General features: G+C 44.2%; 1 protein-coding gene across 1 annotated transcript in view; it reads right to left on the bottom strand.

Annotated features, from left to right (window-relative positions):
- Positions 1-10,133: 10,133 nt before the first annotated feature.
- RET (ret proto-oncogene) overlaps positions 10,134-13,131 on the bottom strand; it is a 192,597-nt gene continuing 189,599 nt past the window's right edge. Inside the window, exon 20 of the mRNA XM_069240197.1 lies at positions 10,134-11,954. Coding sequence (XP_069096298.1) covers positions 11,797-11,954 — 158 coding nt within the window. The 3' untranslated portion in view covers positions 10,134-11,796. The remainder of the gene's footprint in view (positions 11,955-13,131) is intronic.

The raw sequence follows: 13,131 nt of genomic DNA, 5'->3' as shown, positions 1-13,131 counted from the left end.
AAAGCGATTTTCCCAATATCACACAATTTGGTTAAATGTGACATCCAACATCATCAACGTTTTATGATGCCAAAGTCAGGAACTTAGGCAGTAGACCACATTTCCTCTCTGTTATGTTATGTCATGTTATGCTGCCTTGTTTTTTTTTCATACTCTTTAGGGTACAAAATGCAACTGCATTTACCATCAGAGCTCCTCATCATATCTCATCCAACACTAAAATCAATAACAGTTCCCCAACAACCCCTTCCCCCCATCTTTTCATTTGCTATCATTAAAGGTATTGAGTTGAAAGAGGACTCAATAACTTTCTCCAGGGAATCACCCTGTCCCATTTAGCTCTCTCCCCAGCTCACACAGTTTCATCGCAGTGGTATCCCGCAGTTGTAACAGCCTCCTCCTGCAAACCCCATACAGTCATTCACATCAGGGGTGTGGCATGAATCGTCCGCCAGTCCATCATTCACTTAAGGCAATCGGTCATCGCTCCAGCATCAATAAGCCATTGTTACTTTGTCTCTAGTCTCTCCATGTGGGCTTACCTCTGGTGATTCCATATGCCGTCTGACCCTCACGGGAGTCCCACCTGTTGGAGTGTCTTGGTAGGAATATCAGCTAGTTCACAATCTGAGCTAGTTCACCCAGGGGAAACAGTTTAGATTTTTCTTGAATTATTGTGGAGTCCTGATACCTCCCTGAACTCACTCAGTGTGTTCAGGAGTATGAGTACAGAATACTTGTGTTGTCTCAGATAGACAAGAGCATCATCGGCATATAAGGAGATCACATGTGTGGTCTCCCCCACACTAATAACCCAAGGGCCTAGCGGCCTTCTCAGCATCTCGGCCATTGGCTCCACAGCCTACACAAACAGCTGGGGTGACAGTGCACACCCCTGCCGTGAGTCTCTGTGCAAACAAATCTGCTTGAGACCATTCTACCCATCTGCACTCTAGCGCTTGGGTCTGTGTAAAGCAATCTGACCCATTTTATATACAGGGGACCTAGTCCTGCATTCTCCAGTACCTGCCAGAGGTAGTTGCAGTCCATGGAATTGAACGCTTTTTCGACATCTACTAGTGCCTGGGCATAAGTGTCTCCCCGCAGCTGTGGTGCAAGGTAGATGTGTAATAGTCATCTCCAATTATACAGGGTAGGTCTCTGTAGAACAAATCCACATTAATCAACACGTATTAAGGTTGTGAGATGGGGCAACAGACACACCACCAACATACCACTGAGGATTTTAACATTGACGTTTAACAACAAGAATGGGCTATACTAGGAGGCCTCCATTGGGTCCTTTCCAGGTTTCTGTACCATCACAACCATCACTTCACACATGGTGTCAGGGAGCATTGCCTTTCAAGGGTCTTGTGGTAAACCTCAAGTAATCTGTCTGAAACTGTGCCTGCATATCTGTGATAGAACTCTGCGAGGAGATCACCACTCCCTGGGGCTTTCGCTGTCCTCAACTTCTTAATCGCCAGGAGGATCTCTTCATGAGTAATGGGCATGGCTGTGGAGACTCGATCTTCTGCCATGAGGTAGCATGATTATGGCAAGGTATTCTGCACTCCATTCACTTGGCCCTTTTGACAGTGCTGCATACATCTGGCATAGATGGGACTGAAATTCTCCATGTATAGCTTTTTGCGTGCCAACCTGGACACCCCTGTCATTCTGGATCGCTAACACAGGGGCCTGGTGCTCATCCTGTCGAGTCAGTCAAACAAGCAGTGCCTCTGTCTTGTCACCCTCAGCGTAAAGACTATGGCTGTTTGCTGTATAGATGTACTTCTCCAGTCTGCACCAGTCTTTATGGCTCTGTTGCCACTCCAGGAGTCTGTCAGGCTGTGTGGGAAGTTCTCTTTCTAAGTCCCCCAAGTGTTTCTCTTGTTTTCCTAAATCCTGTTTCAGTTGGCATCTAACCTCATAAGTAGATTTGAAACATATGTCCCAGAGGGTAACCTTTATTGCTTCCCAGTCCATCATTCTCTGCCCCAGTTCTCTGTAAAGTAGTGTGAAAGCGCTTACCCCACCATCACGGCGAATGGGGGTCTTTCAGTGCCTCCTCTCGAAGCCTCCATGGCAGTATCACTGGGCACCTGCGGTCCCTTCCAAAGCACTTCAGGAGGAGAGAGTGGGCCAACAGGAATCAGGTCGAATACGGCAGACATAAAGCAGTAGTCTAATCAGTGCTGCATCCCCGCCACAGCCTTGGAGCATCCATTGGATGTTTTTCCTGGTAGATATCAAACAAGCCGAGGCCCTGAAGCATGTTGCTTAGTGCCTCTGTCATTACCGGCTTTGTGTGGCACCTCAATGGCTCGGAATCAAGTACCCCCTGGTGGACGCATTTTCAGTCGCCCGCCAGAATAATGTCTCCCATGAGGTATGTTGAGTCAGCTGCCACAACCCTCGCCTAAATATCGTGACAGTCATTATTAGGCACATAAACATTTTTCAAACATATCTCATGGCCGTCGAAGGTACCAGACAGGTTCACATACCTCCCTTCTAGATAAAGCACATGCCCTCTGTGTTGTAAGGGACTCCCAGAGCCACCCATATCAATGCCCACACCAATCATAACCAGAGTAGGAGGTGGCATACAGCTGTCCCCTCCATCCTTTCTAGGGACCATGGGCACACTCTCCCCAGACATGTGTTTCTTACAAGAGGGCTAGCAACACTTTGTAGCTCTTCTGATGGGCATACACTCTACATCATTTTTCTAACTGAGCCAGGCCTCTGACGTTCCATGTCAGCAGTTTAATGAAGTCACTCGCCATTAAAAGTCAGCACCAATTCAGTTCTGGGCCTGGCCCGATAGGGTTCCTGTACATTCACCCACCCTCCTATGTGTGTCAGGGGTAGGAACTAGGACCATAGCATACACAAGCTGCATATGTTTCTCCATAACAACCAACAATTAGTAGCAGAACATCCTCCCAACAACCCCCACTCTATAGGCTGCATTGCCAAATTGCCTGGTCTGGCCACAGGCAGTTCTGGAGCTAGAATTCACTGCTCCATTCCCCTGGATTGGAGTGAAAGCTGTCTACTTTGAAAAATAAGTTTTTGCTTTGCTAGAGGCAAGCGCTCAAAGGGAGTTGCAAGGCCTAGGTACTCAAGCTTCTTCCTGTGTCCACGCACCTCTTCCTTGTCTCTTCAGCCAGCTTAATGTATTGTTCAGGGAGTCTGTTCACAATGCCCATCCATAACCCTCCCCAGCCAGTACCCGGAAGCATAATTAGCAACAACCCCCACCCAGCACCCAGAAGTTCTCAGTCCAAAAGGTGCCAGACCAAGTCCACCGCTCAGCCAGAGGGCCTCTGTATGCGTTCTGCCTGTTTTATGCCTCATGGACAGTTTCAGTACTCACTGTGTGGCAAACATAGCTTAGGATGGACCAACATCTGTACTGCCACTGCCTCTTCTAGGGCCACTCCTCAGTCTCAGAAACGAGTTCCTCAGTTCCAGTACGATATTGGTATCTAGAAGGGTGCCACCCAGGAAGACCAAATTGTATCCCATCTGGCGAATATCATCTGGGCTATTCCTACGCCCATTCTGGTTTTGCAGGCGGGGAGTGTTTCTGTGTATCCGGCGATGCTAACCCCCAGCCAAGGTACCTAATCATTCCCTTGCTTCCTCTGGTGTAAAAAAGAACAACATCTTTTCTCCATACAGAACTCGTAGCTTTGCCGGGAACATCAAACTCCAAGGTTATCCAGTCCTCCACGAATAGTTCTGTCAACTGCCTCTCCACCTTCTCCAGGAACCTTACAAATCTCAAATTATTCCTTCAAAAACTCCCCTTAGAGTCCTCTATCCTTTCATCTAGCCTGGCCATCAGGGTTTGTAGTGCTCACACTGTGTCCCCTAGGGTGCAGACCTCCTGTCGTAGGACCCCCCACATTCTCCTCTGCTGTAGTGACCCAGTGCTCCACTTTCAGCAAATCCACATGTATTAGATAAACCTTGATTGCAACTAAGTTGATCCTGGTGGTCAGTTCCACCTGGGATCCTTTTATCACCGTCATCAGGTCTGCTAGTGCCGGGACAGTGTTATCTGGTTCCCCACCTTGGTCTCCCTGGTCCTTGACCGTTTTTTCTCTTGCTGTGCTCTCAGGGTGCATGGTGTGCATTTAGTTAATAATTGTATTCAACTGAGCTGCCCTGCCCGACCGTTCCCTGCCCATGATGATGATGGGTCAGACCACAATCTGCATGATGGAGCACTAGCACGCCACTATTACAGCTGTTCTAACTCACTGTTCCAATGGGGCAAGGCCTCACCAGGTCCAAGTAGCCGGGCTACCCTCTCCACCAAAGTAGGCAGATCCCGGCGGTCTACAGGGACTGTCCTCAAAGACTGTTCAGATGCGTGTGGTGTACCCTCAAGTTCGACTCATCCATGTCATGTCTATTCAGGGATAATGTTGTTGAGGGTCACAAGCCCCACACCTCTTTCTCTGCCAAGCTGCCCCGCCCTCGGGCCTCCCAGTAAGGGCTCATCTCACCTTTAATGGGCCCCTCCTAGGTGCAGGAACGCCTCTTCTTCTGGCGTCTCTGCAAGGCTGTAAGATCTGTGGGCCCCTGACAAGTCCCACGGTTTATCAGGGTATCAGATAGGGTAAGTGAGGCAGCCCGCCCCTAGTTCCATTACTTGATCAGACCACTAGACATGCATGGGCTGGCCGATCCCCATACCACCCACCATCTTTGCAGTCACTCCAAGTCCAGTCAGGCCCTCCGGGGGAGCCCAGCTGCCTTGTTCCCTCATTTGGCTCCACAGGAGGGCTAGAGATATAGTGGACCACCACACAGCCCCCGCCACACTGCAGGGTGACAGGAAAGGAAGGCGGAAGGAACAAGTCAACTTTGTTGGGCGGCCTCGCCTGGGCCGACAGTCATGTACCATGCAGCCACGTTGTACTGCTTACCATGCCCGCAACGGTCTTTGGCACTGTCTGTGTGTCCTGCCGCAGCCGCCGAAGTCTCTGGGACAGTTCTGGGCCCCAGGTAAGTGTCTGCTCAGCCAGCCCACCATTGCCTCTTTGGAGTGCTCAGGGACCCCAGCACTCACATGCAGATCCTCAGCACTCGTGGCATGCTGCAGCCTGTCAGGCATGTCTCAGCCCAGTTTTACAGGGCTCTCTGGACACCCTCAGAGTCCCAACAAAGTCGGCCCTACGGCTCCTCACTATAGTACAAGTAGGTGGGGGCTGTCACAGCCTCAGATGGTACCGGATTCATGCAGGATTTCATTGCATGCTAGTGGGAGCTCCATAAGGACAGTCTACTTGGTCATCGCTCTTGGCCATTCCCTACCATGTAACGCTGCCACGCTATTAGCATTTCTGTAGTACACACTCTCCCACTGTCATAGGGTTACATCACTTTGTCCTGTGGCCAATGTCCAAGTGATTCTGTGATTTCATTGCAGATCGACACCCATTAATATGTTTTATCAGTAAGGTGAATATAGAACCCCCTTTTAGGGGAATGTTTAAACTTGATTGAGCTGTGAGTGAACTTTATTGATGTATGAAACCACAAGCTTAGGCCTAATGAATTACGCATCTTCTAGGTCAGTAATCTTACCAGTTGCCCTTCAGGTGTGTATGTGCGTAAGGCTATTGGAAGTAATAAATGGTGATTGCCCTTTGGGTCAGCCGCTGTTTTCCATTTTGGTTGAAACTTTCCACTTCCACTGTCTTTTAATTCTCTTTGTAACCACTCTGCTTATCTTGATTCAATCTTCAACACACCTGTCCTTCTAATGCTTTTCAGTTATGAGTACATTGTTTTGTGTATGTCATGCACTGGAAATCAGATTACCTGCAATGTCAAATTAGGATACAAATTGAGTTATGTGGTTTGCCTGGAATGCTCAGTGGGGCATATTTGCAAGCCATGTGCACCACCTTGCACCGCCCTAGAGTCATTTTTTTTATCCCTAAGGAGGCGTTAAGGAGGCCCCCATCGTGCACCATATTTACAAAGTAGCGCAATGCATACATTGCAGCATTTTGTAACCCCTTGAGCCACATTATATCTGTGACAGATCTGATGTATGCAAGGAGAGCTTTCCCATGCATGGAGACCCAAAAAAAAAGGTGTAGAGAAATTTACAAGATTTCACTGACCATTTTATCCACCATTTTTAACGCGTGCTCAGGGCATCATAGCTGATGAGCCACTTTCTTGTAAATATGCCCCAATGTGTATAAGTACGGAAGATGGCACTTCCACAGTCTGCCACTAAACCATATTTCTTTCCTTGTTTCGCGTTCTGCTTGCTCAGTCTCTTCTCTTCCACTTCGATTTTATTGCATTCTCCTTCTCAGTCTCTTTTTCCCCCCTATCTTTGGACTCTCTCTGCATCCTCCTTTTCCATCTCCACTCGCTCAATTCTCTTAATTCTCTTTCTCCTTCCACTCTTGTTTTGTATGATGTCAGCTTCTAACATCTTTTCTCCATTACTTCTGTTTTCTATCCCTGATCATTCGCCTCACAGTTTAAGTAAGCATTGCAAAAGCTAATAGGGCTGACATTTTTTGCTTCATGCTATTGGCGTCACTGATGCTTGCTTGTGTACTGTGGCGCAAGCACAGACAAAAGCATCTAAAAATGCATACTACATTCAGAATCCAGAAATTCAGAAATCCTTTTTTTCTGGAGCATCCATTTTCAGCTGTGTTGGTTAGTGCTTGTTTCCTAGTGCTACCAGACCGCTGACAGGATATACAATATTGATTATGCATTACAATGGAGGCCAAAGGACACACCTGAAGAGCCAATTGAAAAACCTTGACATCAAACAATTTTGCCTTCTAACCCAAGATGTGATTGGTAATTTCGCAGGCCAATGGGTAAAAGTTCCAAGGTAATAGAAGCCACTGGTTGAAGGAGGCTGATTGGACCCAATTAACAAGGCATTGATAAAGTTCGTCTTACTCCTGGAAATTCATGAATCAGTCACTCCTGCTCACAGAAAATTCTTTGGGACTTCGGCCCATTGTTCCCATCTTCTGAACTGCATGGTCAACCCCCAACCAACAAGCCGTCCTGAATTCCACATCGTACACAATCATAACAGGAAAATCCAAGTGAGCATTCTGACCACCAAAAGATTCAGTCATCATTGTCCTGTATTGTATTGCTTCTAACGTTCGTTTAATTTGCTCCAACTTTAAAGTGCACTTAAAATGCGATATGACGCAAAATAATAAAACCTAAAACTTTCCACAGTGAAACTTTCACTGAGAGTTCTCTTTTGTTGAAATAAAATAATGTTCCACTTTTATTAATACCCATTGCATTAATGAAGCAAGTGAGACAGCTCGCGGAGTTAAGCACTTGCTGGGGAGATCTTAATCTAATTGGCAGGTCAGAAGCTTGAAACTTCAAATGGGGGAGTAGGTTACTTTCTTTTCCTGTGGCCCATAAGAGGAGCAGCACTGCATTAGACATCACGAGCCTGTTACATATAGCACCATGGAATTGTTGTGAGAAGGACTATTGAAAGAAATGTTTCTGCAAAATTAATTTTCATGCACCCATCAAATCTCGCTGACTGTGCGCAGGTATGCAGTGTCACAAAACAGTAGAGAATAAATAAACATCATAAAATATACTAACACTTTTTTCATCCAATAAAAAAGTGTGCTCTCTTTTCTGTAAAGCACAAAATGAAAAGAAGGACAGATTGATGACAGGATTACTGGAGCTAATTTCTCAACGAATTACTTGCTGTCTCCATACACAAAAGATCATCTCTCAGCGATTAGGTTCTCTGTTTCAGATACATGGAGATCTGACTATGCTTACTAAAAAAAAAAGTTAACGTGAAATCGTGGTTCACTTCGGTTATAACACATTAGTATGTGTTTAAATAAAACATAATTAAACTGAAATTACACTGACAAACTAAAATTGAAAAAAAACAAAAAACCCTGAAAATTGCAAGTTATGGTTAGGGCCAGAGTCAATGACCCGCACAACAGTCATGCAAACCATAACTGGCACACCAAATCACTGCTCACGACCTCACACTTAATGAAACAGACAAAATGTCAAATTTTGTTTATCATCTAACACATCAGAATACCCTCATCGCTTTCACAGGGACGACTATGAATGTAGTATTTATTGGTTTGACATATATTGTTGTTTCTTAAAGTTTGCTTTTAGATGTTATGTATTGTCATAAGTATTGTGAGGTAATTTCCGTGCATTTGCATATTATCGGGCTGGACAACTATGCTCTGGATTCTGCACAAGTCCAAAGGAATTGTTTAGTGACAATTAACCAATGGATGGACATAATTTCCTGAAACTCAGCGCAAGCAAGCCCATGCTCTTTGTTACCTTGAATGCTCACAAGTGACTTTGTGGCCTACTACATGTGGAATGCTCCTTTCACTTCTGGGAGTGGTTGATCCTAGGAGTAGGTCTCGAGTAGGAAGCCTCTTTGAAAAACAACACAGTAAGATACAAGCTCTTGTTTCAGTCTACTATGACAGCTGAAGAAGATCTTACCTTCTTGCCTAGCATTCATCGTGCTGCCATTGTTACCTCTTGTGTATACTACAGACCATTAGCTGCCTAACTATAAGTTGACAGCCTTTCAGCGCGTGCAAAACTACGGTGTCAAAAATGTGCATTAATTCGATCATGTTTTGGCTTCCCTCTTGGGAACTGTGTAGATTGGCCATTCAGCACAGGGTGCACTTTTTTTGGATGGGAGAGCTCGGATCTTTCAGGCATCCTTAATAGCTATATGCCGGGTCCCATCCTACACACAACCACTTCTCTTCAACTTCCGCTTTTAAAAATTAAAATGGAATGGGCTAAGAGACATTCTTTTTAGTACTTCGCGCCAAGAACTAGTAAAAGAGCATATAACAACTAATGAATTTTAGAGAGTCTTAGGCAATGCATGGGGAGCACACCATCACTTTAACTCTGGTTTTCAATTAATCTCAGAAAAATATATAAACAATTGTTAATGTCTAATGAAAAATGTAACCATGAGTTACCTTAAGCAAAGTTTTTCCAGTTTGTCCTAGCCTTCGTTGTGAGAGAGGCGCTGACCTATTTCTTATGTTTTTGTGTAATAAATTAAAACAAAAGTCTTTATTTACCTGCTAACAGAGAAACGTTTTTGTTTTCAAGAAATCCTGGTAGTGCTGTTGCCATTAGACCAGGAACTATGTATAGGTTTATGAAGATCTGTTGTAAGAGGAGGAGACAGTTGTAGAAGAGATAGCATATGACTTTGTCATGACAAGGTGTGTGATCCCTTCTAAGGATGAACTTTATAGTCCAATATTGGCTCATTTCCACAGAAGCGACACCATTTTTTGTCAAAGTATCTTCTTCCCAATTTCTTCAACTTGTACTGTGCTAATGTTCTCTAACAACAAAACATAAAGAGAGCAATAACTGCATACAAGATCATCTAAAAATGATCTCTGCTTCATTGAAATGCAAGCACATCTGCTCTACACTGGTTATGCATTGAGAAGAGAAGCAACCTTCCGATCTTGCTGCTTCTCTCAGCTTCTATGCAGTTGCAAGTCACACACAGGAATCAACAGGGTATCTTCCCTGAGGTTCACAAGAGCTAGTGATTTCACGTTAAATTCATTTGAGGAATTGAGTGTTTCTATGATGGATTTTGAGCTCCTTTCCATCTGGAATAACGTACCAATCTCTGCTATATACGTAACCCTAGAGATGTGATCTTTGTGTTTCTGCTTGTTGCTTCCTTATGGTATTTGTACTTTGTTGTACTGTGCATTGGATATTGGATATATTTATACCTCTAACTGCCAATAAACTGTTGACAGCTATATGTCACATATTTTGCATTAAGTAAAATCGTACACAACACCAAATGCAAATCTATGAAAAATTAGGCGACATGGAGACATACACTGTCATACAGGCATACTAAAACATACAGACATACGGGGACACACAAACTCCTGTTCTTTAACCAACAAAAGTGCAATACTCATTGACTTTTCTCGGCCTCAGTGCACTTAATTCAAAAGTATTTCTAAAGCAGCTCCACAACAAAATCCACATCTTATAACAGTAGACCTTCAAACATTATGGTAAATAAACTATTTTGCAAATGTGTTAGCATACAGTAGACATTTTGTTTTTACAGGGCAAATATACACCTTTACACATTGAGTAAATGGACGGTGTCTTAGAGTGGCATATTTGTAAATATATAGATATTTATATGTTGTGGTCAATATCCATATACTTCTACATATATATACATTCCTATGTGACTTTTCTACAGTATTTTGAAATGCCCAGCCTTAATATTACCATGGGTTTCTTTATGAAACCTAAGTTAGAGCGTTATTATTTTGCAACACCACATTTTTTTAATTTAAGAAATAATTGTAGTTTATTGAATGTAACACACAACACGGACAGAGACAGAGCCCTGGGTAAGCCAATTCTTCTACAGGCTACGAGTACCTGGTCAGTATGTCAGGACCACAGCTCAGCTGGTCATGGCCACAAAAGGACAAAGTTCCACAGAAGTTGAGACAACTCCCCTGGCACAAGCTGGACAGAGTTAAGGACGCTGCATCACTATAGCTGTTTACTGCAGCACACAGTATTTTTACTCTGCAACAATATTGACATAGACACACAGTAGGAAAGCTTGTGGTGTCCTAATTAATGAGATATAGCAGCTCTATAAGAGTTAGTTAGCTCAAAGTAATACCACATCACAAGATGCTCAGGTCCATTGTCACTGCCAGCTTTGCTACTGAAAACTCGGGTGCAAATAGTTAATCATAAATAAAAGCAACAAAGAGAGAGAACTGAACTTTCAGGGTACAGAGTATCAAGCAAATGGTATTGTTTTCTTGGAGACTTATAATGATTTTTTTGTAATACATGGTGCTATTGTGACTCTGTCCAGTATCGCACCTCTTCTGCTTACATTCTGGGTGATGGAGTGGGTCCCAAGGGAATGACACAAGAGGTGCAACTCCATTTAAAGTTCGGTTGCAATCAGATGCAGGACGTTGCTTGTGGCTCGATCAAGACTTTCAGGACAAGTCTAAAATATCCGCCATTTTGATTTGAGTCAACATGAGTTGAGAAGAACGCAGGCTTTTGTTTCTCTTCCTTTCAGTGCTTAGAATACTTGCGGGTCAACGCGTGAAAATAACATGAAAACTCTTGCTTGAAAATAAACTCTTAGAAATGTAGTTCCTTAAGTGCCATTTCTTGTTCAGTCATAGAATCACGCCCACAGACGTTTGATAGCTTCTGGTGTTTCCATGATCTTGGGTCGGATGTGTTTCAATACCTGTTACTTGACTCGTCCTGTAGACTGTCCATTGAGAAGAAACTCTAAACTCTTCTGCTGCCAGTCTTACGATTGTCGGTGGCCTCTTTGGAAAGCAGTTGACCCCATATACATAGGCAGGGCTGAAACCATGCTGCCTTGATCAGTCTTCCCAAGAGGCTATTAAGGATCGGTGCAAAACATCCGCCTCTCCCAGTGTGATATGGTGTAAACGAGGTATAACTCAAGGGCACGTTTTCGACAAGTAGAAAACATTTAAAACATAAACTATCAAAAATAAAGACTTGGCCTAGAAGCCTGCATTGCTTGGACCTCTCTTTAATGCGCAAAGACGGAATCAAACGGACTCGCCATCCTTTGCATTTCCCGCCCCGCCACCCCACTCCCACCCCGCTGCAGTCGCGAGTTCATTACCGTCCAACAGGGCATAGCTAACTATCAAACTTGTCCATTAATTTGGCCGCTGACGGTGAAACCATCCAGTTAGCATAAACACTATCATTTGCATATCTTGAAAAGACAGAATGAGTGTCATCGAATCTTGTGGGCGGGACGTGGCTCTCCTCTGGCCAGTTCGGGTGGGGCATGCCTAAAAACGAAAACAGATAATTTTTTCTGCACCGAAAAACCCGATCACGACATGTGCAGACAGACAGTAAGGCCCTTGGCAAAACTCCCACCAATTTCCATTATCCCATGGGTCAGAGATATGAGTAACATTTTATTTTGAGCACTGTAGTACCACCTGCTGGAGATTGAACCAACTGCTGCTACAATTACCGCCTTTAGTGCTAATGCTAGGACATGCCATATTTTCGCAAAATAGTTTCTCTTACAAACAGTACATTTTTGCAACCTAGTCGAGTGACAAAGTGTGGGGAGGCCGTGCAAAGAGATTCAGAGTACCCTCTTGGGTTTTCAGTTGAACTGCAAGATAAATGGACCACGAGGGTCCCCAGGCATAAACTATAAGACCCACAGTCAAATGTTTTCTACGTTCCCTGGGGGCAACCCATTCTTTCTCATATGATGCACTGTCCATGTTTGCAACCGGCGCATCTTTTGAGAGGTGCGCTATGGCCCAAACAGGGAAAGTGTGCCGTATACCTAATAGGGCCCCATGTGTTGTGTTTGTAAAAGTACAATCTGCCTGGTATTCCTCAGTGTTTAACAGATACGTACATAATGTGCCTGCATGCACTACAGAGATTTTCTAAGAAACTACTTAATTAAAACTCACCAAACCTACAAACAGCACTGAATGAAAGTATCTGCCTACCAAATGTAGAACATATTTGTTAGAACACTTTGGAGTTTCCTTCACAATATATTATCTCCAGGGGGCGAATTTAAATTCAAACTTTTGGACCTCTTATGCCCTTCAGTTCATTTGCACATTGTTCAGTGGTTGCCGAAGCAGTGCTTAATTTGTTAAAAACAGCAAGTGGCCTTTCTCAGGAGGCCACTGAAGCCTGCATCATCCATTGCCCCAGGATGGCGCTGCCAATACCAGTGCCAGCACAAATCCTAACCATCGCACTCTTACAGGCGTGACACCTCAGACTATTTCAGGCTACTCGAAGCAATAAGAATTGCATAAAATAATCTGAATTGTCCTTATTCAATTATATTGAATGATTAAATACTGTTGTTGTGCTCACCTCAAAAATACCAAGACAGTGTCACCACATGGTGGACTGTCAATAATGCCAGTGTTGAGAATTGTGTCGGTGACGAGCACCGGAAAGCACCGGCTCACGTTAAGC

The sequence above is a fragment of the Pleurodeles waltl genome, chromosome 6 (assembly GCF_031143425.1).
Source record: "Pleurodeles waltl isolate 20211129_DDA chromosome 6, aPleWal1.hap1.20221129, whole genome shotgun sequence".
In the NCBI taxonomy this organism is placed as follows: domain Eukaryota; kingdom Metazoa; phylum Chordata; class Amphibia; order Caudata; family Salamandridae; genus Pleurodeles; species Pleurodeles waltl.
The sequence above is the reverse complement of the archived record's forward strand: the minus strand, read 5'-3'. Positions and strand labels throughout refer to the sequence as shown.